The following is a 24,850-nucleotide window of genomic DNA, read 5'->3' as shown; positions in this document are numbered from 1 at the left end:
GGTTGTCTGGCCATCGCCCAAGGCGGTGGCCCCGGGGTCGTGACTCCTGGTTAAAGCCAACTAATCCCCGTGTCAGCATCTGTTATGTTGGTTATAATGCCGCGTGGAGTACGCGATACGCATCGAACGCGATCCGGAATGTCAATGGCACGTGGAGGCCAGAAAGCCAAAGAGCCAAAGAGCCAACGAGCCAGAGGGGAACCCAACCATTTAGCCCTGTCAGTGTGATCTCTTCTAGTTTTTTCAGCCCACAAATGACAGCCTTGGCCATTGTGAGGCAAATTTGTAACGCATTGTCTGGCCGAAATGAGTAAACTTTATTAAAACACTTTGCAGAGTGACACAATTTATATTTTTGACACCATTCCCGGTCACTCGTCTATTGTTCGCCTGCCCGCCTTTGTTCTGCCATCCATGTTTAAGTCATCAAAAGCGTCCTGCTGTGCGAAGTCGCACATCCACATCCACATCCACGTACATGCACGAAATTGCTTTTAAGGACCGAATATTGTTCAGTGCAATAAAATGTGCCCGTTTGATGGCCACATGCAGCTTCGGCAATCAGTCTCAGTTGGCAGCAGGCGCTCCTGGAATTTGGAAAGCGATCCTTAACGACCAGATGTGGATGCACTTGGCCACCTGAAAGACTGGAGACTGCACCCAAGGTGGCCGGGAATAAATCACTTTAGGGTCGGGTGACAGCTCCCGAGTGGAATTCAATCTGGGCGGTCTTAAGTAATGGATGCGCACCCATCGGTCGCTAAAATGAAATTAATTAAATCGAAGAGCAGAGCCTGGCAACAGCGGCGCCGCCTCCTAGAGAGCCAGTGTCACCAAAGCACCTCCAGGAATCAATTTGGCCAGCTATAGTCCCGATAATGAAGCTCAGCAGCTCCAACCAGCCAGGCAGGCCACCTATTAATCAACTTTCGCAGCAACTTTTGTTCCCCAAACATGTGCTTGTGGTGTAAGACAAGTTTGAACAGCGTATAATCAGCTCCAGCGGAGCAGTGAATGATGTTCCATCAGAAGTTTTCCATCTCATGACAAGGCCCGCAAGGATGCGTCATAGGCAGCTGTGATGCCTCCCGTGCTCTCAATTTCCTTATGGTTATCCGTGGCAGATAAGGGCTCGGTTAAAATAATACGCAGCAGTTATCAGTTTCCGGTATACTCGTTTTTCCCCCTGGCACGGCACAAGTTATTACCCATTAATCGCGCTCCTAAGTAGCGTACTAGGGCACGACAACACTGGTGGCTCTGCAGGCTGAGAGGTGGGCCACATTTTCCAAGTTGCTTCCGCTGTTTTGAGCGTGTGCAAATTTGATTAATGAGTCTACGCCCACAAGCTGTCAGTCAGTTTGTCAGTCAGTCGGTCGGGGTGAAGGGAAAGGAAACTTGAAACTATTTGCGAAGACTGTCGTAAGTTCATTTAAGCCAGTAGAGATTCATTCGTTCAATTTGCGTTTTCATCTTTAATATACATATGTAATCCTCCCGAGTTCTGCCCCTGGCATAGGTGGCTCAGACCGCTAACCATTCCTGCCTGATCCACTCCAAATAGGCTTTCAGGGAGCTACTCGATTGCCAGGAGACCAGAGACACACGTGTCCTGCCTAGTGCTTTGCATATGGAGTGTAAAGCCTGCGGAGGGAGCCCTGTGCTGTGGATGTTCTCCAGACATCCAATTAGTAGATTTCTGACTAATTTGCGGGCATGGCACTGCCGGCGAGTTGATGACCACAAGGGTGATTGGCTAAATGAAGTCGACCTATTGCAGTCAGTTTAAATTTGGTTTGGGAACTATGCCGGAATAATAAATCTGGCATACAGCTAGGTTGCAGCGATTGCATATTAACTTCAGAGTTAACCTTTTACTCTAACAACTCTCAGGATTCCTGATAATTTATAGTTATAATTATAATTAATTGTGGCCTATCACAAATTATATTCACTTTGTTTTGCATAACGCTGAATCGGAATTGAGCCATGCTGCGAGAAAGTCAAGTATTTAATGTTTCAGCTCGATACTTAAATGTAAATCTTTTTCTATTCATTTGTGTGTGACGGAATCACGGCATTGCAGTACCAGAATGGCCTTTAAGTTGAGTATTAAGGAATCTAGTTGGGAGAGCATTTCTGACATTTCAACTCCTATAAACCAATTACACCAAACTTCCACTCGAAATGTCACCAAACAGGGACAAAAAGCCGGCGCACACTTGGCTGAGCTAGGTTGGTAGTGCATTGTAACCGGACTCGGAGACTCAGGGACTCAGGGACTCGAGGCATTGTGCCGTACTTACCTTCAGTGTGACGCCTCCCAGGTCGTACTCGCGGTTGTAGAGATCCTCGACAGTGGCGCGATATTTGTCCGTGTAGGTTTTGAACAGGAAGCGCTTCACAATGGAGCTCTTGCCCACGCCGGCGCCGCCCAGAAGGACGAGGCGGATGCGCTCCAGGTCCGCCATGTCGCTGGTTGCTTTGTCGACGTCTCTTGTTTGGAAATCGCTAGTCGTCAAGCGGAGCACCCTTGTCCTGCGTTTGTTCCTGCGTTGGCCCTGAAGTGCGATGGCTTCTATTTGCTTGTTCCGCTGGCCTCAGCGCTGCATTACGACGGATTTGTGTGCTTAAGCCGGAGTCGGGGCATCATAGGTCCCAACACATCCCCGATTTCCGCTGCGAGCTTAGTGTTCCAGCAACACCTTCACCATGGCCACTAGCTAGACTTCCGCTTCCCGTCGCGAAGAAGTGCTAAACTGTGAATACAAACAAATAGGCTGAAGTTAAGCTCGGTTTTTTTTATTTTTGCGTACGATCTATAATTAACTTTTTTCTAAACCTATGCTTAAAACATCATATACAAATTAGAAGTACTTTAAATGTTTAGTCTAAAAATCTAAGTTTAAATCAAGATTAAAGAACTCAGCTTCAACTCCCAACCTTAGCAAGAGTGTAATTAAAATGTATTATTATTTTAAGGATAACTTCGAGACCATAATGTAATCGCATTTAAATCAAGTATCAAAGTTGTAGTTCTGATAATTTAACCCACTCGAAGCCATTTGAATCTGAAAGTGTACTCTCAAAACTTTAGACCCCATCTGCTTCTGTTTGCTGCCTCTGATTGGCTTTGCCAAAGGATGCGATGCATCAGGTACCAAAGTATCTGAAACTGCAGTGGAATGCAGCTCGCTGCATGTAATCATAATTTGCTCACGTGCTCGCCCCGCAAATCAGAGGAACGTATGGCATCTGGATACACACATGGATACAACTGAGATCCTCCAATGGAGCAGGTCGCTCGGGGTTCGAAAACAGGAACCGAAAACGTATGTGGGCCCCATAAAGCATCAGACAAACACAGTGAGCGGTGGAGTACCAAGCGCACATCCATTCGGCCTTCCAGTTTGCATGTGATGTAATGTGCAGGCTAAGTGCATCCAATTCAATTTGCCGGTATATTGCATTTTTTCTTAAAGCCAGCCAGCGAAGGACCATTTGCACCTGTGTCATGAGCACCTGGCCAAACCTCCGGCGCTCTCCGCCCCCGTAATTGCAACTTAATGTAATTAGGTTTTGCAGCAAATGCAATTTATTGCCATCAACTGCACAGTTTGCTGGCGCTATGAGTGGCAAATTTGGTTACACGCCCAACTGACTGAGTTCCGTACCGCGTGCAGATAATAAGGATCAATTTAAGTGTGCAGCCTGCATCGGCTGTTAATTATTCCGGGGCTAATGAATCAGAGTGAAAACTAGCAAACTGCTCCGATGCTTGGCGCCTCACCTGCCACGAGGTGACCTGCACTTGCCTCCCAGGCCAGCTGGTTTATGACCCAATCACCTGGTGGAGTGCATTAATGGCCCGGCTCGTTTGCACTGTCTGTGCTTGTGTTGGTTACAGTGGTTACGGCCGTAGTTTCAGCAGATGGAAAATATCCACACGGACCTATGACGTTTAGATCTGGAAGTCAAAGCGTTGGGGCACTTTCATAATCATTCGCTCAGCACTCAAGTTGGGTATGTTATTATAAAAGGTTAAAACCTTGCAGGCAAACTTAGAGAATATCAAAAGCATGTGGGGCTGGCCTTAAGCGTTTCACAGGGCTTTTAATAATATCGGCTCGTCTGGCCAAATTTCGAAATGCAAAAACTACCTGAGCTTGAGCTGCTCTTGCGAAGGCAGGCATCCTTGTAAATTCACAACTATTTACATTGTGTTCGGGGTAATTTTTAATGGAAAACCAGCAACACGGAAGATTTAGTTTGTTGTTTTCAGCCCAGTAGCAGCAGCAGCAGCATAGAAATGCATATTAATTTGCATCTATTCTGCGAAAAGGGGCTGCACAAAACGAGAGCATTTCATACGCCCTGTGGGACATACTGTTTGCACAGCACAATGCCTTGTGAAATAGCGTATGGATGTGATTCAGATAAGCCGAAAGCTGGCGGATAATGATATGACGGGATGGGAGGGGGAGGGGGGAATTTCCCACGGGTAGAGTAAATTAGAAAATTTAAATATCAATATTAAAAGCCAGTGCTGTCGCCGATTTGCCCCCATGAGAACTCTATTTTCAACAGATTTCTGAATCCCAGGCAACGGGCACAAAGTTTCGCACACGCAGCAGCCTACAAAATGTTTTTCTGTACAAAAATTTAATTAAATCTACTAGGCCCACGCCAAAGACAACTGACAACAGCTGTGGAATACATAAAAAACATAAAAGAACGTCAAGCCCCGGCCAAAAGTTTCCGCTTTACATTTTAAAGCAAGCCGAAAGAAGCAAACTTGAATTAATTTTTCTGTTTTCCGCAAATAAAAGCGTTCCTTGTTGACATTTTTTGTTTTTATCATCCCGACTGAGGACTGCGGACCAAGGACCAAGGAACAAGGACCTCGGACTACGGAAACATGTCATCAACAACTCAAAGGGCAGAGGACCTCAAAACTTTTGGGAACGTGTTTGCTCGAGCAGTTAGAAAATGCAAGGTTTTCATCACAACAGACGCACAAAAAAAGTATGAAAAAATATTGTGCTCTGACGTTCCCTTTCCGTTCCCTTTTTGGTTTCCTGGAAATCAATTTCTTTTCTTCGAATATTGCGAATCTGCTCAACTGGCCCTTGTGGCGAAGGTAGAATGGAGTCAGCGCCCGGGGGAACCACGAGTGGAAGGCATATGTGTGCTGAGCATCTTATTGATTAGTTTCGTGGAGGATAAGAGAGATCGGATGCATTCCTGCGCCCGAGGCCGTTTAAAATGTCATCAAAAGCACATTTGCTTGTTGCTGCGACACTGGGACTCTCTGCACTGGTTGCTAATGGCCAGGATAGCATATGACACGAGGCTTAAGGACATCAACTGGGCAGAAGGGCAGTGGCCAAAAGGGTCAGCGATGGGGATGTGCTGAGCCAGAGAATTCTAAACTTTCATATTTGCGAAAACAGGCGGACCACGTCAAACAATTTGTGCGGGACAGAATTTATAAATATTTATTAGCCGCATTCCAAAGCGTCCTGCTGCGTGGCCAGTTGATTAAAATGCCTCAAATACCGCAGGGATATCAAAAGTTAATCCCACATATCACGAAAGCCCGCGAAAAATTGCAAACTCTGGATCGGCTCTAGGGACTTTGGCCTGGTTTGGTTCAGAACTACTTCCGTGTTGGCCGCCTTTTTTGCAGCTGATGTCCATCATGCGTTAAGCTCCAGCCATCAGCTGTCACACTGTGAGAACTGCTTACCATGTATGTCCATTGATCAAGATAACTGATTGATACGCCTTGAAATATTGCATTGGAATAGGGTATTACTACCACATACTATGTGCGCGATAGAAGCTTACTTGTCATACAAATAAGGCAGATTAAATGACAAGAATTTTGTACTAGGTATTTTATAATCATTTCTATATTCGTATCAAAGAACCATTCATTTGAACCCATCGAAATAGTCTGAGTAAGGGCTTTTACACCCCTTTTGTAAGCAGTATATAAATAATCCCAAGCCGTTTTAGCTTCCTGCACGTTTCACAATGACAGAAATAACTCATATATTTACAGGTCATAGCATTTTGGAAATTGAAAACAAGAGCGAACGCTATTGTCGAGTCCACAAGCTAAGTAACGGGTATCTGATAGTCGGGGAACTCGACTATAGCGTTTTCTCTTTTTCATTTTCTTATTAGTCTAGTAAATTTCTATCGGTTTGCCAAAAAACGTTTTGCCGCCCAACCCGATATTTTATAGGGTATCTGATAGTCGTGGTACTCGACTATGGCGTTTTCTTTGTTAAATATATATTGAAATTATTAAAAAAAAATAAGTAAATTCATTTGCACACTTATGCAAACTATAATCCCTTATTATTACTTTTAGATAAAAATGTGTCTAAGCAAAATATTATGAAATTGTATACCTTCGGAAATCTATTTGAAAAACTTAGCATTATACTTATATCATGAAACAAATTCTTTTACAACACTTATTGTTTTAAAAGTTGTGTTCAATAAGTGATGCTTGTAAATACACCAAATGAAGTAATTAAAATTTATTTATTACACAAAACCCGACGCTCAACTTTGTAATTGCTAAAAGCCAACAACTTTACTGAACCTAAACTTCTTAAATGACTTCGAATTCTCCGGTTAGCCACTTCTCAACCACAACTAATTGCAGTGGGTTTTCGTTCGACTTGATTAGTTTGCCGTTTGTTAATGTGAATTCCTCAACACAAAATACATGTACAGAAATTTGGCAATCTTATGGGGGCTGAGGGACCTGGGCTTTTGAACACCATTAAAGATTACGTTTTATGTGCGATTAACATTCACAATATGGCAGCTCGTGCTGTGAGATGTGGCCTTGTGGTGCCTAAATCATAAAGTAAGCTTTTATATTGCATGCCATTTACCATCTGACGCCAAACACCAAACACCGAAACACCCAAACACCCATGCATGCGAAGGAATTAGCCCTGTTTTCACTGATTTGGGGATTTATGGCGATCAATTTGAACAGCTAATGGGTGCGGAAAAGACCCAGCGATAAAGAAATGATTTTATGGGCATGATTCTGGTCAGCACCACTTTATCACTACCCCTCCATCACTTGTTTTCTGGTCCATACCCCTTCTACAAGCCAGGGCAGTTGTAGTTGGCTTAACGATTGCAAAGTGGCGACGCGGTATCTGGGCCACCAGACGATGCCGTTAAACTGTTGATTACTGCGATGATGACAGCTCCGCATCGTCCATATCATATGACCTCCGACCTCACACCTTTCCACACGTATCAGGCTGTGAAGTCCATAATAATCTCTGCGGCACGAAGGGATGCCATGAATTCGATTTTGGATGAGCGCCGCGAACCATTATCCTTGGATGAGCAGGTAACACCCAGGTGAACCACTGTAATATTATATTTTTAATATCACTCCTTATACCACTCCATTCTTACAAAAAGAATTCAGTAGAAGAGGCATTTTTAAACGCTTAACTTATTATTAAGCTGCTAAGTACCAGCTGAGTAATGGGTATCAGATAGTCGGGGAACTCGACTATAGCGTTCTCTCTTGTTCTTTCTGGCTCAATGGTGTGCAGAAAATGGGTCACTAATGTTCCCTCTTTATACTACTCTTTATACCAGAGTCCCGAGGTGGAGGAGTACTTCGATCATCCCCTAAAACTGCGAGAAGGAGGACGCCTTTTATCTGTGAATAACTTTGTGGAGGTATCCAAATATAGAAGGGAATGGCGAGGACGAGGTTGAGGTCCTTTTGACCTCCCGGCATCGGGCGAACAGTTTGCACTTGAACTGTGCTCATTATGCCGCCTGTGAGTCGACTGGGTGGAGTGAAAACTTAGCTGCAGAGACCACAAATTAACTGCAGTAACACAAATCTGATGCAAATGGGCGAGCCAGAGCCAAAGCCATGAGGCTGGTGACGCGGCTAATTGGACAATGGGAAGAGAAACAGGATCAGAATGAGGAGCAAATGCGGATATTTTCCTAATTTGCTTTGCGAGCAGCGGAGCTTTTCCAAAACGTGCTTAGCGTTGGTATTTTATCGACTCGATACACTTGTTTTCTATACCCCTTACCCAAAGTTGCACTGATAGCACTCTAATCGAGTTCTTTGCGATTTTGCAATCAAGAAAAGGTTCCGCACGCAAATTCAGTAATCTACTTCGGCTGATGAGAACTGCTACTGCGAGGTGGCCAAAAAGGGGATCCAATAAATTCGATTGCAACCGAAGCATGAAAAGCCAGCAAGGCGAAAGCTGAAGGCAGTGAAAGGCAGCTACTGCATGGCTGGCAAAAAAGTTAGGCACTCGCTGGCAGCCTGCAACCCCAAGGATCCGCTCTCACAGCCCGCAGGTCACAGAATCCGCGGCTAATGGCTGGGCAAACAAGCCAAGGACGAGTACCAGGATAGCGCCATCAAGGGTGCAGAGAAATTAATGCAAAAACTTAATCAGGCGCGCGATAAGGAAACGCCGGCAGGGGCTTCCTGGGTCAGCAGGTGCCGATGGCCAGCGAGTCCTGGAGGGTAGTCATTGATTGTCAACAGCTGGCACAAATTAAACACAAACACACCACAGATGCCGGGAATGGAGTAGGTCTCACCTAGTTTCGCCTTTGCGCTTGTGTGTTGGTCTTAAGAGTGATGCGGATATCCGGCTTAGCAAAAATAGCAAATAGATGTATGGATTGACTACTCATAAATAAAGTATCATGATTAAATGCTAGCTTTTAAACTACAAATTTTAATTTTTTCAGCTTGTTCACTTTATCTTGACATCCTAGTCCCATTTAAATAGTCCCAGTTTTAATGACATTTTATTAAATCGGGGTTTTTCGATCGAAATTTTACCGGGGGTATAAAACTCTTCAATTTTACCAGACAAAGCTTTTCAAAAAGACACATATTTGAATACCAATTTTAAATTGAGCATCGGGAAATGTTTCGAAAAGTGCCGGTAACTGAAATAGATTGAAAAGGTACCGGGGCGAAAGTACCTAGCCAGTTCCCATCACAGCTCGTTACCCATACGCCCCGTTGACTGGGGAATCGAAGTAATGGCAAAGTGGAAATGGTAGGAAGCGAGCACAAAGCGAGCTCCCCTTTGAGTGGCCACGTTTCTCGAAACAGAAATAGCAACTGCAACAGCTGAAGATTCAGCTGCAGATGGCATAGCGTTTGCAATGTCAGTGGTAGTCGGACTTGCCACCATCTCACCGAGAAGGAGTATGGAGTATCCAAAGGAGCACGTCTGCCTGGGCCATTTGTGGGTTAATCGTGTTGGCAGCAAACACGACGACAATGGCTGTGTGTGCAGACGCGTCTTGGCGTCAATTGATTTGACTTGGCCCGATTGTGACCCACTTGGGGCCACTTTCCCAGTTTTCAGGGCGGGAAATTGCAAGCATATGTTTGCTCGGCAATTTAGGCAGCTCGCGACTATGTCAAGAGCGGTAAAAACGTATGAGCTTGCGAACAGCACTTGAAATCCCCAGAAATTTCAAACGAATTCGCACTTGGCAGTTGAGCTGAATTTATATGCATGTAGCTACTTTCCGTTGCATGGGAACTATGAATAATTGAAACAAATGTGCAAGTGTCGTCACAACCATAAATTTCCATTTACATAGAACCGATACAAATAAGATAGAATGCAATTGCTGGCGAATATGAAAAGGATAGCTTTAACAACTTGGCCAAATTCGATTCCCGCAAGCGGAGAGCAAAGAGTAGTTGTGCTGACGTGAACCAATTTCTTGTGACCACGAAAGGCATATTTATTTACATTTTTCCCCCGTACTTATTTTCTTTGTCAATTTAATTTACTCCGCATCCTGCTCGCCTTTTGTCTAGCCATGCACGTCTCCGCACTTTCAAAGAGGAATACCTCCTTGGTAAATTTCAATTAAAATGGGAAATCTGCACTCTCAAAGAAATGCACACCAACATGATATCAGCTTCCGCAAAGGGAGAGAATGATAATCCAGATAGAATGTGTTCGGATGGGTGGCTTTTGTTAAATGGTATATATCTGGCTGGATATAAATTGAGCTAATTTATCAAAGTTTTAATTAAAAACTTTATAAAAGTACACTCCAAATTGCTAAGTGTGTAATTACAACTGTGACGATGGCGCAGCACCTTAGTTCCCAGAATCCGGTTTCGTGGGGGATGTTTTGAACGTCAGCGGCCCTAATGTATGCAACAAATAAAATTCACGCAAAATTGAATTAGACTTAATAAACAGGAATGCCGCGGGACGTTGGAAGGACCCATCCACAAAGGACGCAGCTAAGAATCCACCGGAAACGAGCAGAAGCTCACGGAGGAAACGAAGACGAAGACGAAGAAGGATACGCAAACGGAGACAGGGAACCAGTTCAAGTTGTCTAGAACGTAATAGAGAAGCGGTGCCAGGGCAGATTCATAAAGCACGCAACGCGCTTTCCGCGTGAGTGACTTCGGGAAACAGCAGGAGATGGCGGGAAAAAGGCGGAAACACGAGCAAACAAAAAGATCCAGTGGAAAGCGGGGAAAACTCCTCTGCGACACGGTGAAAAATGTTAAATGGAAAGCGGAAAGAAAAATCACAAACAGCATTCCTGGCATTCGGAGCGCTGGGTACCCGTACCCGAAGCCCAAACGTACAGCATACCAGAACGTCTAGGGAAACAGAGTTTGGCCAATAAGCGCGGGACTGTCAAACTGTGATGTTTCAAAGACATATATTACGCATACGTCCCGTTGTCCCGGAATTAGGACATGCTATTAATGGCAGCCCGAAAAGCCGACAATCAGATCAACACACTTCACTTACATCTGGCCTAATGAGCACATCTTCCGCTTTCAGCATAACCTACTTTCCTTTGTATTATGTGGCAGTCCAACGTCAGCGGCCAACAAAGTGGGCATAATTTGATTAGGCCTCTTGTAATTCTTGCCCGCACGGCGGCGTGTACGGCTTCCTTTGACGAGATTCCTGCGATGCCGCCTTACGGCTTCAAACTTTCTTAAAGTGTAACGACCTGAGAACGAGCAGCCGCGACGCCTCCAAAAAAAAAGGCCGTCAGGCATTGACAGAGCGTTGCGAAAGCCAGCAAATTGACGGACGGACAGACTTACGGACAAACTTACGGACAAACTTACGGACAAACAGGCAGAATAGCCAACTGGCAGGAGTTGCCACGGACGCTGGAAAAGATATAAAATAAATTGTGGAATGCCAACAAATAAAAATGTATAAGTGAGGCAAAAAGCCCCACGGCCAACCATACACCACACCCCCCGCACGTCAAGCATCCCAACCATCCTTAAAATGACCCAACCCAACCCGACTTCCTGGACACGCCCGCTTCTAGGCTAACATTTCCCTTCTCAAAGACGACGGCGCTGGGACGATTATAAAGAGATTTGTGTGTCGCGGAGTTGGGTGTTTAAAGCAGCCGGGAAAGCCGGGAAAGGAAAGCAACCCGAGTCGAAAGGACAAACGACGAAGAAAGCAGATTCTGCCTGCCCAGTCTGATGGGGCGCTTATGACTGTCATCATAATGTCGATTAACATAATAATATACGTAATCTTTATCGGCGCTGATGAGGTCCCTGATTGTGGCCCTCTCTCTCCTGGCTGATTTTGTCCTTTGAACCCCAAATTGCCTATCAGGTTCAGATCTGATTTCTTTTCCCATCTCCCCTTATCGGCCTGCCCGTGGCGATTTGAAATTAATTGCTTTATCAGGCCATAAAAGCTGGTCAGATTTGTCGTGTTTGAGGTGGGAGATTGGCAGACCGCGGTCTGGCATCGATTTTTGAATAACACTTAGCCACTTAACACTTCGCGCCGTAAATGTTTGAAGGCAGAGCTATGAAAAACTCAACTCAACTCAACTCAATTTGATATTATCATCATGACAAAAAACGGCAGCTCAACTTTTAGAGAACCGACTTTAGCAGAGGAGCAGTATGCTGCTGGATCTGAGGGTTGGTTTACGTATACTCGTATACGAACTTATTGATTGCTCTGCCGCAGAGGGCTGGTATTTGGATGGAAAAAGCGAAACGGCGCTGGATAGCCAGGGAAAGTGGCAACAAAAGGGGCAGCCGGTAGGTGGAAGTTTGCCGAGATTGTCAATAGCTTTGGCGCGTGGATTGGGGGACGTCCATGTACATATATTGCGAGTGATTCAGTGAGGCATATGCTGATGGCTTTCCATTTTTTTTTTCTAGCATATATCCATGGGTCCAGCCAGCGGCCTTGTGTACCCTTTCGACTGCTCTGACAGGCTGCTCATGAGCACGGGGTTTTGACAATAACCGAGGCACTTTCTCCTCATCTCTGCTGCTAAGCGATGACAGCGATCTATGGACTTGCAGAATATTCCGTCTTCATTCTGTGTTTCGTTGTGCCTGCCTGACTGCATTTGACACTTTGAAATTGAACCGAGCCAAAGTTTTGGCGAGGAGTCCGTCTGCGGTGAGTTGGATTATGTTATGTTGGGGGAATGCATCACCCAACCCAGTGGCATCTGCTGGTGTACTCATTCTCATTCTCATTCTCCTTGTCTTTAGTTTTGATTTTCCACTTGATGGAGTGCAAACTTGGAGCAGCCACCGCCCTGCTCACTCAGGCGTGTTATCAAATTATAAACAATTTCAACGTGAGTATGCATTGTTAATGTGACTGAGTTGTTCACGTTAATTAGGTTGCAGCGCAAAGAGCCATAACAGCTCCCCACTGCCCACTTTGGTCCTCCGAGCCGTGTTCGTCAGTCCGTGGGCTGCGCTGTCCTAGATTAATTTCCTGTTTGAAGGGAAACATTTTAACATTTTCCACGAGCGGTGTCTTGAATCGCTGTGCAATTACTGCAAATTGTGCTGCATGGATGTACAGGGACGCCGTGACAAGGCGCATTTGGCATACTTTCCGCTCATCCATTATAAAATGTAGTTGAGAAACGTGCCACTGCGCAAAATGGGCATTTGTCTTAAAAGTTCAAATTGCTTTTAATATAATGCTATTCATGTTTGCTTTGGCTGAACTTGGCAAGCATTTAATGGTCATTAAGGAGAATCAAACGTGCTGCATCTCTCGCTCATCGAGACAATTATGTACAATAAAATTTCAATAAAGCCAAAAAAAGAAAAGCCAGAAGAGTGAAATCCGCCGGACCGTAAAATCAGCACAAACCCAAACACACATTCCCATCCCCAGATGGTAATCACATGGCCGGAGAGTGGAGGACAACAAACATGGTCCAGCACTTTAATCAAATGCGGTCGCAACAAGACTCCGCTCACCCACAAGTATTCCGTGTGTGTGCCCAAATTTCAATGAAGCCATTGGCGGAAAAGAGGCCCACAAGTGGCGTCCGGAAAAGAGCAAGAACTATTAAAATAAGTGGAAATGGAGGCATTAGGGCGGAAACACGAACTCGTCGCACATAGGGGGTCAGGTCGTGTTCTTTTCCATCCTGTTATGTTCTCTTCTGTGCTGAACGATAAAGGACGGTTGTCAGGCCAAGTGGAAGCTTTGAACCTTTTATGTGCTTTTAATTTTAATACAAAAGCAAGGCAAGAACAAAAACAATTTTAAAGACGTGCAGTTTTGCCATTTCGAAAGCATTTAGTTGCCACTTTGGTTCCCACTTTGGGTGCCGCCAATCCCCCGTATATGCTCACGTGTGCATTTTCAATTTGCGCTTTGCATACGGATTGCAATTCACGCCAGCTGCCGGAGTTCTCAGGGATAAGCCATTGCATACCACAGTGCGTATGAGTGATTCGAAGTACACACTCAGGCACAGCAAATGGCTCGTTCTTGAAGGTGTCAGCTGCAACATCCAGAGCACTGTATGTGAAGAGCAAAATGTCCACCGGCATTAAGTTTATCAATTAAATGAGTCGCATATAATTAATAGCCTTCAGAGACAAGCAGAGCCTCTCGGGCTCTCTTGTCCATGACAGGCGACTGTGAATGCGGTGGGATTAATGAACCTCACTCAGAAGGCCTGACTTTAATACGAACTCGATGCGACAAGAAGCCCAGAAGCACAGGGCGCGTAGAAATGCAAACTATGGTAAATGCCATCGCACTTCAGGCATCCGGTCTAGACTCCATTATGATATAGTGTGCCTTGTCCCCGAGTCTGGTCCCCAAGGAGCTGCGAGGCTGCGAAGCCGGCTCAGCTTAAGATACAATAAAAAAAAGCTGGCATACCTACGGGGCCATCTGCATAGCTGTGCGCGCGTGTGTTTTATTCCCATGCGCAGTTTGGCAGGAAAACCGTTTAATCTAGCATGAACATATGGAGCACAAGCATTTACAAGCGACTGTGTACGAGTACATACATTAGGGGATGAAGGCGACAGGTGAATGTGAGGGAGCAGCCGCGTCACCTAGGAGCTGCTCCCCCCCCCCAAAGAACGGCTTTAAGAAGTTAAACTCGGCTGGGCTTTATGTGAAATTAATTATGCAATCTCCTCGGAGGGAGTTAAGCAAACAGTTGCGGTTTCCGATTACCGAGTACGCTCATGTTGTTGAAAAATCCGAAATAAAGCAACCTTTTTCGCCGACTGTCTGTTGACTTTTCATCTCAAGAAAGAAATACTTGGAAAAACAATCGCAAAAATACAATTAGGCGAATGAATTTGATGAAAGAGAGCTGTAAGCGTAGGCAATATGTCCAAATTGAATGCTGTGTTTTGCGACGTGGGTTCCTAGTACGTCCTAGTACTAAGATGGCGATGGAAGGTGGAGCGTTCCTTGGCAATGGTGGTATCTCTAATGGTGGTATCTCTGACTGAAACCAAAAAAACTCAATAACTCAGAAACGGAAGTACTGAATTTGCCACAAAACTTCGATACATCACGAGGGAATGTAAAAACCTATAAATGAGTAGATTTTGAACTCTCATCGGCTTAAAAGGTATAACTTTCCAGGTGCAAACCAAAAAGCTACAACATTTTAGCACGGAATTGGTGGCACATGCAATGGAGTCCAAGTCTATCAATATCGAAATAGTGTGCAATAGAGCCCTTTTCGTTTGGGATGAAAAACATGTTAAATCCGATTATAGATCCACAAAACCAGTGCACAAATGGATTGAGCTTCCCATGAAATCCCCCTTCCAATTTTATGTATTTGTCAAATTTAGAATTTATGACGGAGCCGCACGGGGGATTTTCTAGGGGTTCCTAGGGGATGATTGCAACCCATCCCGCCATCCAGCCAGCACTTCCTGCCATGTGTGAGCTGTGTAATGGTAATAAAAATGCACAACATGACATGGCTCCCATCCGCCCAGTCTCCTCCGTCCGGGACACACAAAAGGCAGATCTGAGGGCAACTTAGAGCTTACTTAGACATGTTAACTGCTGCGAAGACTCTTTGTCTCTACATGTCGATTAAGCAAAGGAAGGGAACGGAGAAAACTTGCGGCGGCTACAAATTTAATGCGCTTGCGATAAATTTTTATTATGCCAGCGAATGCTGCCGTTAAAATTGGATATCAAAAACCCACCTAGGGCTGGATGGCGATGGGTCCTACCTACCCATCTGTGGGTCAGGATGCGAGAAATTTGAATTTTTCGCCATAATCGTAACTTGTCCCGTTGGCAGGCACTTTAAAGTCGTTACTTTTGCACTTACACTCAGCACGTGCTTTGCTTTTCTGACCATGTATATGCCTTAATGCGGCCATAAAGTCGAGGAGTTACTTGGGCACCAGGATGCAGGCATTCCGAGTGACCAGACCTTAATAGGTCACAGGGATTGGGACACAGTGCACAGTGCAAGGCGGGCTTACCTGGCGTACACTTAATTAACCGGAAATAGCGACGAAACTATGGGAAACTGCAATTTGGCGATTAAATTTTTGATTTATGTTTCGGAGAATCACCCGCACACAAAGCCACAGATACTCTGAACACCACCACCGACCGACCGACGGACTAGGACTACAGGAGCATCGGTTGCTTCTAAGACCTCATTCAAAGTTTTAATCCAGTGTCGAAAGTCTCTGGGTTTCCACGGAGGAGCGCGTGGGTTGCTGTCAAGCAGGGAACTGTTTGGCTGCCAGCATGGAACTTCGCTTTTATATTCAGCCAACAGGCCACGAGTGTTTGCCGCCAAAGCATTCAAAACACAACGTGTTGCAGGTTGTGGTTGCAAACAAGCAAGTGCCACAGCGGATCAGGACGCAGGCGTCGGCAAAACAAAGCTGACTTCCTTGCTGCCAATAGCTGTGTTCCGAACCCGAGCTTTCAGTGTCAGTCAGTCGATGGGTTGCCCCTCGAACCTGTTTGATAGGATGTAAGGCTCGCTCGCTCCTGCGGCATTGTCAACTGCGGTCAGTTGGTAATAATACCTGTGACAGTTCAATTTTGAGCAGACGACCCCAAGTTCGTTATTATGGGATTGGCAGCTATGTCCCAACCAAAACTTTCCGTTCACTAAACTTTGATTCAGATTTTCGATACAGCAACATGACTCTGACCAAATGTTTATCATATCTCGCAGAGCATACAACACTAAAAGCCCAATTGTTTTGACAGCCACGTGAATTGGTAATTAAATCTAATGAGAGGCAAATAGCATCTCATGTCACGTGTAGATTTTCATTTAGATGCCAACGGCTACCACTGCAAATATTGACGTACAAATGTTAATTACCCACAGAGCCCACAAGCTGCCAAAAGACAAACAGGACGCCGTGGCGGCCCACGGGGCGTATGCTCGATAATTGTCGGCCAAACCTTGTTTACGCCCCACTCTACGATATTCAATAGCATGTATTAAATTCAAAGTGCTAGCAAACTTTTGCACTTTCCATCGCCCTGAGCTGGTACTCACACACTGGCAAAGAAAAGAGGCATATCCGGATGGACTTGTCCTTTGGCCACGGGAAACGAGACAGACCAGGAGGCATGTTCCAATTATTCATTAATCTGATTTGCACTGTTACGCCTATTAGCATCTGCTGTATGTGTGACGCTCTTGAGTCCTTCTGACGTGTTCCCAGTCCTCATTGGAGCGTATTTCATTATTTCATTATCTTGCGGTAGCCAGTTTCAAGTTTGGAACACCTTGGGTGTTCAAGGTCACCTAAAGTCTCTACCAGCCTGCCTTGAACTCCAATAATGCAACAATGGGAGTGCAGCGTGCATAAACACAATGCTCAACTTAGCAGATTTCAAAATTAAATGCCAATTGCAAAAATGCAATATTCGGGACACAGAATGTGACAGAGGAAAGCCAAGGTAACCATTGTAGCCAATGCAATCAACAACCCTCCACCTCACACAGCCAGTTACTAAGAGGGACCTTCTGAATGGCAAACGTGCGCATGACATAATTCCTTAATTACCAAACTTGTCAGACGCACATAAATGAGAGTTACAATTACAATTTGCCTCCACAATTGTCTGTTCCCTGTTGCAGAACGAGTAATCGTTTCGACCCAGCCACCTGCGGAGTTGCTCCTCCGTGTAGTTGCCACAGACAGCTGGAAACTGGAAGCTTTAAATGCACACACATTGCCGCACAACTTTTGAGAGTCACAATAGTTCACAAAAGTTACGTTCTCGGAAACATAATGGTGACCACTTTTATTTGATCTCTGTTACCAAGCATTCAAGTGTGTATACATTTTTAAACTATTTCAATTTGACTCGAACCAAACAAACTTTCACACAGTATTAATTTAATAAATATTTATTTATGAATAATGCTTGTTCATTGTACATACTTTCAACCTGAATTCTGCTCCTGTAAACAAGTCTTAAATTCGGTTACTGGAAAATGTTCATTCTTGTTTAGGTTTTAAAAGCAGATTATATTGAACAATGCAAGACCATAGTTCATAGTGCATGGAAAATAACTAAGAACTACTAAGTATTGATTGCTGCAGCTGGAATGGGTTAATAATAGTGACTAAATTGCCCCACACTCGTGAGTAGCGAGCAAATCAAGCGTTCCCTGTCAACTTGGTAAAAATGATGCAGAGATGTCAGCAGCAGGAGTATCAAAAGGACACCTGGGGATGGTCTCCACACCCATCCCAAACATCGCCCACCTGCCCACAGCTCAACTTGGTGCTTGGCACTTGTCGCCAAACTCCCATTTTCAGGTGCGCGAGATGCAATCCTTTGCAATCCTTTCCTCCCAATGCGGTTGATGCCTGCCTCCTGACGCTACAGCTACTGTTGTGTTGTCATTTCAATTTCAATTTCAATTTTCTGACGGAAACTTGAGCGTCGCCCGTGACAACGGAGTCAAAGTTTCAGCACCACCTCGGCCACCAATTAGCGCAGTATAAAAACGGAAAGCACAACATAACCTTCGAAAGTGTAACAGAATTTCCAGGAATCAAGTGGAAAACCAAGCGGCATGTCGGCACGGATTTAATTAAAATGTTTTACACGTGCGTAAGTCCCGCTCTAATTGTTTCCCATTCGCAACTGCAACGTTGCGAAAACAATAAACCTGAATAATGACCAGGCCTCGAAAGGTATGTAAATGTCACAAAACGTTTTTAAAATTGCTGGCCGGGCGGCAGGAAATCACAAGGACGCGCTCTGAGGCCGCAAAAAATTTGTCAAATTTAATTTACACCTGTGTGAAAATATGCAAATACGAGTATCTGCCACAAGAGGAGGAGTCCTATGGTGGTGGCTTCTGTGGTGCTGTGTAAAGCACTTATGCGAGCGCCGTCAGCGGTCAAGGATTTGGAAAATCCTCGTCGAAAAGCAGCAAAATGCTGCAGGAAAAAGCGAGCGAAACACAGAGAACAACAATTTAGCTGCACTCATAAACATCGGCTCCTGGGAAATGGGAGTGCGATGGCAGGAAGGACGAGAAAGGTTGAGGAAGATTGGGGGGGGATGTGTTACTGGATGATTGCAGCAAATTGCCAACACAGTTGTTGACTTTTGGCCATGTGCGTGTCCATGAGTCCAACAGTCCACCAGTCCACCAGTCCACCAGTCCACAGGTCCTTGTGTGCTTGTGTGCTTGGACTTTGGCCACTCACTACTGGCATTCAAATTGCCACTTCTTCCCCAGCGCAGTTCGCCTTCGTTCTTGACTCTTTTTGTGAGCCGCTGTGTCATGGATTGATAGCTATACCAACTTTGATTTATTACTCCTGCGCACACACACACACACACACACACACACAGGAGGCCGATACAGGACTGTCAAAGAGCCTGGCACTCGGCCAGGATCGGAGGCTGAACGGGCCAAATCCTCTTAATAAACTATCAACGTCGGCTCGGATGGCTCTAATTACAGAAGCAGCAAACGGGAAGGCCAAAAGCATTACGCAACCCAAAACTAATCAAGCAACCAGGTTGATATACCTGTCCGTACTTGTGCACTTGACATACAAAACTGGCATTTATTGGATGCGGACAAAACATCATGTTGGGATTCTGGGATTCTCCGAATCACAGCTGACTGACGTGGCCCAGGAATAAGGTGTTTTCAGCATCCTTGATGGCGAAGAAGAAGGGATGATCCGCGGTGAACTCAAATACTTGCTCTCCAATCAAAAGAGACTCCACCGCAGCATTGACATCTAGAGTGAATCACAGGTAATTAGGAATGTTTGCAGTTATTTTTATGCACAGTCTTACAGGTCGCTCCACTGGCAGAGGTTCCCTTTTCGGTAATCTCAATAACCGCCTTGTGCTTCACCTCCGAGATGTGCAGGGGTTCCGATTCCCGGAGAAGGCTGCTGAGGTTTGCTCCAGGAGAGAAAAGTTTCCTGATGCCCAACTGAAAGAGTCAAAATTAAGAATGCTCAAGAATATATATACATACTTCATAGGCGTATTAGTAGGTATTGGCAAGATAAATGTACTCCGAAAATTTTAATATAATCAAATATTGTGGGGGTAAAAGTGATAACATTTTGAAAATGAAGTCTGCATGCTTCATCCCAACTTTTTCACGAGCTTCAAAGTTCAAAGGGCCAGACAGGCGGACAAACATGGCTGGATCCACTCGGCTAGCTATACAGATCCATTATATATATAATTTTACTTTTCATACTTTTCATACTTTTCATTTAATAATCATTTTTCAGCGAATCTACTATACGCTGAGGACTTTACTATACAATACAGGAGATATGCCAAATGAATCATTCCAATGTATTTCAATACATCGAGTTATAAAACTTCATAGCCTCTCGGTCATTCGCTACTAGTAATTGGTAACTACCATTGGGTCTTCACTCTTGTATCTAGGTAACTTAGGCTTAAGGACTCACCTCCTCCAGCGCCGCCTGCAGAGGTACATGGAACTCGAATTTGAATTTGGGCAACTGCACGCGAACCTTTCGCCTGCTCAATTGGGAGCTAATTTCATTCAGGTCCATGTCCATTAGTTTATCCTCGATGAAGGCCAAGCCCTGCTCCTCCTGGGGCAGAATGATCAGGAAAACGATATCTGTGCCTGTGTAGCTCAGTTCCAAGGCCTTGGCCGCCAACTCGGGCAGTTCGCCGAACCTGAAGTAACCCTCCTGGGACATGGTGTCCACGCTGACCTTTCGTCCTCCGTGGTTGACAAAGTCACTAGCGTAAGTTGCGTAGTCGGGAAAGCTGGTTTGCCAGTCGGCCTTGAAGTAGATGGCATTGACCAGGATGGCCGCAGTATCCGCGTCCACTGAGTCCGGACCAATGAGGTCCTTGATCTGCTGATGGGTCTGCTCCTCCACCCAGGAGTTGATGCGCTTGGCTGTGTCCGCACTTTGCGTAAAGTTCACATTCTCTGCAGCTGATGCGAAGTGTTTGCTCACCAAATCCTGGTAGGCCTGGGCCAGCTGGAACCTCTGGGCCACGAAAATCCGATTGGCGTATTTCAATTTAGGCCCGACCTTGTCCCCACTCGTCTCTTCCAACAGTCCTTTAGCCAAGAGCTGGGCCAATTTCTCAGCTACCTCATTCTTACCAGCTCCTTCCAGGCCCAATCCCAGTTTCAACTCGTCGGCAGTGCTGCCCTCGGCGCCCAGGTAGGCTAGTACCAAGCCCGTGCGGATGGACGATGGAGAGAGGACGATGTTCCGGTCGGACTCGGACTTGGCCAGTTGGCCAAACAGCTGCAAGGCAAATTTAGCCTCGCCTGCGGGACCTTTGGAGTAGTTAAGACTGTTCGCCATGTCCAGAATCAAGACCTGGAGCTGCAGAAGTGATGACCTTGATTGGAGGATGTGTACATGGAAAGACCAAAAGTGACCAGTAGGTCAATAAATCGTGTGCGGAGAGCTTGTGCAAGCGTCTTCCCTACTGACATGATTAGGAACCATAGATTGATTGAACCAGTTAAGGTTTTTACTTTGAATTTAAACTGTTTCGGGACTTAGACTGGTTCTCTGGTTATGTTTCTTCGTTCTCCCGTAATACCACCATACCACAACTGGTTTTTGGAAAAGATGAAACTTCCCACGATTTTGCTATTTAGGATTCTAATGAACAATCAAAAGAGTGCACAGATTTTTGAATCTTAAAAAGGGAAAAAACAGATTAATAAATTGAATGGTGGTACGGAAACAAAGACTCCTATCTAAATATTATCTCGGGTTTCTATTTGCTTACTAACCTAATACCTCAATAATGTTCAATTATTCCAATTATTCCAATTATTCCCTAACACCTTGTGAGTGGTTAATTTAAAAATTTAAAAGAGCGGCTTTTCTATAATAATAGACATTTATAAGTATAACTAGTTTATATTATATAAGTAGTTTATATATGTAGTGAAAAGACACTTTTTAGTCTTCATTTGGTAGCTGTCGTTTGTAGTTCCATTTTCCTAGTTCGTGACTCAAATCATCAAAATTGGGAATTATATTAAGAGAAAACACTTCAGTTCTCTTTACTTTGCTCTCTTAGATGTGCAGTTGTTGACATTTAATAACAGTGATGTCATTTTGTTTACAAACAGAAATACTTCTCTCTCCGGAAATCACATCGAAAGTGAAAAAATTGATTTCTAAGTATGTATACTAGATCAGCAATTTAATGTGTTAACCGTATTACCTTAATTATCTGTAGAGGATTGGCTTGTTCTTAATTATGTGAAGCACCAATTTCAATGAATACATAAGCCGTTCACGTATTAAAAGACTGTGCGAGGGCTTCTGCGTTGAACTGAGAACTGACTTTTTTTTCGGGCCCTACAACCGCACTCTGTGGGGAATTTTTTTTGAGTTGAATAACCCCATACATATGAACATAGGTATGCAAATAAATTTTTAGATTACTATATATCCAAAGATCATATTTTCTTTACCGCTACAAAAGAAGACAAGTAAGGAAAGAATTCTTACTTCTGCATTGAAGTACATTTTAAGTTTGGCGTTTGATAAGCCTTCTATAACGGCCAGGTTTTTCGAATATAGGTTTTGTATATAAACTAGATTCGTTGAAATCTATGAAACACGCAAAAGGAAGCGTTTCCGACCATATGAAGTATGTATATTATTTATTTATTTATTTATTTGTGCTTTATCCCTTATATATATATGTACATTTCATTAAAGCTAATGGTATAATTAGGTATTTACAGTGTTTAGCTAAGGCTTTCATCTGAAATATTTATTAATTATGTCTAGTTGACCTGTTTTAGTCTTTTGTATAACAATATTAATTATTTATTAAGGAAAACAAGGGAGAAGAAAACCTTAATTGACTTACAACTATGAAGTATGTATATATATTCTCGATCAGGATCAATAGACGATAGACTATCTAGCCAGACTTTGTACTGGCTCCTACCTGTTAAGTATGCGAGGAGCACGTGCTCACTTGTTTTCTATATGCAGTATATAGACATAATAAGTTTAGAAAGCGTGAATAGTGTTTCGAATTGCCATTTCAACGATATGCAAGCCTCTACCTTCATGGGTATCGTCGGCTATGAGGAAATTTAACTGTTTATTGATTTTACCTGGACACTAAAAATATGTTTTGTATTAAAAAGACTTGAAGATAGTTCTATAGTTTGTTAGGATCAGACAACCTGATTTGTTCGTGTACATATCGCCTTATGTCTCCATCGCACACTCTCATAGTGCCCTTCAACAGTAATCCATAATATATAAGATTCCGTTTGGGATGTTATAAACAATGTTTTCAAGTTTAAATAATTTTCATTTATTCAAGGGCTTACAAGACGGCCCTGGAAGTATATGGTGTTTGCATCGCGAATGACGAAGGCAAAGGGATGATCGGCCACGAGGAACGTAGAGAATCCCGCTCGATTTGTGACGGCCACAGCTGGGGATTATTGTGAACAGTGAGTATACATATGTATATATAGAAGGAGTCCACATTCATCGCTGATAGTAGTGATAGCGCTGTACTTACATGTGGCACCTGCGGCCTCTGCGCCCTCCTCGTTCACCTCCAGAAACGCCTTGTGCGACACTTGACTGACTTTGCCTCCAGACTTATCTGCAAGCAAGCCGCTCAAGTCGGACTTGTCGGTGAACAGCTCTCGGATGCCCAGCTGAAATAGAATCGAGCTTTAAAGTGGTACAACCGGGTATTTCGTGGCGGAATCTTACCTTCTCCAAGGTCTCTTTGAGCTCATCACGAAATTCGATTTTGAACCTAGGCAACTTCAGATACACCTCCTTCGCATCCAGCGGTCTGGCGAAGCCAACGATCTTCTCTTCCAGGGCGCTCAAGCCCTCCACTTCTCGGGGCAGAAAGATGGTCATGGACAGGTTGGAGTTGAGATACGGAAGCTCGATGACTTGCGCATCCAGGTCGCGGAAGTAGTTGGCTCTGAATGTTCCCATTTGCGCCATCATCTGGACGGGCACGCTCTTGTTCGCAGTTACTTGGAAGGTGGAGGCTCTAGTTCTAGCGGGGTTGAACTTCGACGCCCACTGGCCCTTAAAGTAAATGGCGTTCACCAGCACGGCCTTCACATCGGAGGTCATGCTGCCGGGGTCGATCATGTCCTTGATCTTACCACTGGTCTGGTCCAGCACCCACTGGTTGATGCTCTGGGCCGCCAGAGGGCCATTGGCCAGACTGATCAACTCCGCCTCGGACTTGAAGGGATCCCTCACAGCTAGGTTGTAGTTTGGATTCAGGCTGTACTGGTTGTTGACGTAGATGCGATTGGCCAGCTTTAGTATTGGTCCCTCCTTCTGTCCCTGGAGATCGAGATCGTTGAGGAGAGCACCGTACTTGGCGGCCGTCGCCTGCTTGTCCAACGATGGCAGCCTCAAGGCGCTCTGCAGCTCCTGGGCAGTAGATCCTCCTGCGCCCATGAAGACCATGCTAAGGATGGTCTCTATGGAGACGGGCGAGGCGACAAGGTTCTGATTTGTATGGGCCTTGGAAAGTAGCTGATAGATCTCTTTGGAGGATTGACATGCTGCAGTAGTAACCCACAGGAGAAGGCCTGTTGTGGGGAAACTAATTATCAATTCGGTTTCAGCGATCGGAAATTCAGTTCATGCATATTTAGTGTGATATTTTGTACTTCTACAGATTAAAGCAGATCGAATTCAACGAAAGCTGATAGTTCTTGCAAATTGAAAGTTACATCATAATGTTTTATTATTTTATACGACTAATACAAAAACTTAAAACATAATTTGTTATAAGTAATTTATTGCCTAGTATTTTCACTGGCTAGAAGCGTTCGCCACTTACACAAGTAATACATTTGACCGTGTACAACGAACTCCTACCCGTGATAAGTATCGCTGTAAACTGAGCTCTGAGTGCCAAGACGAGCTCATATATGCACTGATCACATATGTGTACCTACTGGCAAACCTTTATTACGCTACTGAGAACTGCGC

The 24,850-nt window shown here is 44.6% G+C and overlaps 3 protein-coding genes and 1 long non-coding RNA gene across 5 annotated transcripts in view; 1 reads left to right on the top strand and 3 right to left on the bottom strand.

Moving 5' to 3' along the window:
* LOC120458525 (GTP-binding protein Di-Ras2) overlaps positions 1-16,069 on the bottom strand; it is a 29,552-nt gene extending 13,483 nt beyond the window's left edge. Inside the window, exons 1-2 of the mRNA XM_039646199.2 lie at positions 15,830-16,069; positions 2,307-2,759 (exon numbers count right to left, since the gene is read on the bottom strand). Coding sequence (XP_039502133.1) covers positions 2,307-2,471 — 165 coding nt within the window. The 5' untranslated portion in view covers positions 2,472-2,759; positions 15,830-16,069. The remainder of the gene's footprint in view (positions 1-2,306; positions 2,760-15,829) is intronic.
* Positions 16,070-19,400: 3,331 nt separating this feature from the next.
* LOC120458726 (serine protease inhibitor 42Dd) lies at positions 19,401-22,175 on the bottom strand. Of its 2 annotated transcripts, XM_039646476.1 has the most exons (4): positions 22,065-22,175; positions 20,297-21,221; positions 19,659-19,800; positions 19,401-19,600 (listed from the first exon to the last, which is right to left on the bottom strand). In XM_039646476.1, the coding sequence occupies exons 2-4, from the start codon at positions 21,182-21,184 to the stop codon at positions 19,470-19,472; spliced, it is 1,161 nt and encodes a 386-aa protein (XP_039502410.1). In that variant the 5' UTR covers positions 21,185-21,221; positions 22,065-22,175; the 3' UTR covers positions 19,401-19,469. The 2 variants fall into 2 exon arrangements, with proteins under 2 accessions (XP_039502410.1, XP_043862851.1); XM_044006916.1 differs by lacking the exon at positions 22,065-22,175 and having other exon boundaries at positions 20,297-21,255.
* LOC120458727 lies at positions 19,464-19,899 on the top strand. Its single transcript, XR_005617216.2, has 2 exons — positions 19,464-19,605; positions 19,661-19,899. It is a non-coding gene; the product is annotated as an uncharacterized LOC120458727 (long non-coding RNA).
* A 981-nt stretch (positions 22,176-23,156) lies between the features above and the next one.
* LOC120458830 (serine protease inhibitor 42Dd) lies at positions 23,157-24,833 on the bottom strand. Its single transcript, XM_039646654.1, has 4 exons — positions 24,699-24,833; positions 23,594-24,444; positions 23,394-23,535; positions 23,157-23,303 (listed from the first exon to the last, which is right to left on the bottom strand). Exons 1-4 carry the CDS (start codon positions 24,709-24,711, stop codon positions 23,185-23,187), a joined length of 1,125 nt encoding a protein of 374 aa, XP_039502588.1. The 5' UTR covers positions 24,712-24,833; the 3' UTR covers positions 23,157-23,184.
* Positions 24,834-24,850: the final 17 nt, after the last annotated feature.

Source organism: Drosophila santomea, chromosome 2L, assembly GCF_016746245.2.
Source record: "Drosophila santomea strain STO CAGO 1482 chromosome 2L, Prin_Dsan_1.1, whole genome shotgun sequence".
NCBI lineage: Eukaryota > Metazoa > Arthropoda > Insecta > Diptera > Drosophilidae > Drosophila > Drosophila santomea.
The sequence above is the reverse complement of the archived record's forward strand: the minus strand, read 5'-3'. Positions and strand labels throughout refer to the sequence as shown.

Bases quoted from the DNA above. Each gene is read 5' to 3' on its own strand.
- LOC120458726 (XM_039646476.1), bottom strand. From the start codon at position 21,184: ATGGCGAACAGTCTTAACTACTCCAAAGGTCCCGCAGGCGAGGCTAAA. The intron at 19,801-20,296 runs GTGAGTCCTTAA...TGACTCTTTCAG, and splicing joins TGCAGGCGGCGCTGGAGGAG to TTGGGCATCAGGAAACTTTT. The intron at 19,601-19,658 runs GTAAGACTGTGC...GATTCACTCTAG, and splicing joins CTCTGCCAGTGGAGCGACCT to ATGTCAATGCTGCGGTGGAG.
- LOC120458830 (XM_039646654.1), bottom strand. The intron at 23,536-23,593 runs GTAAGATTCCGC...ATTCTATTTCAG, and splicing joins TCAAAGAGACCTTGGAGAAG to CTGGGCATCCGAGAGCTGTT. The intron at 23,304-23,393 runs GTAAGTACAGCG...AATAATCCCCAG, and splicing joins AGAGGCCGCAGGTGCCACAT to CTGTGGCCGTCACAAATCGA.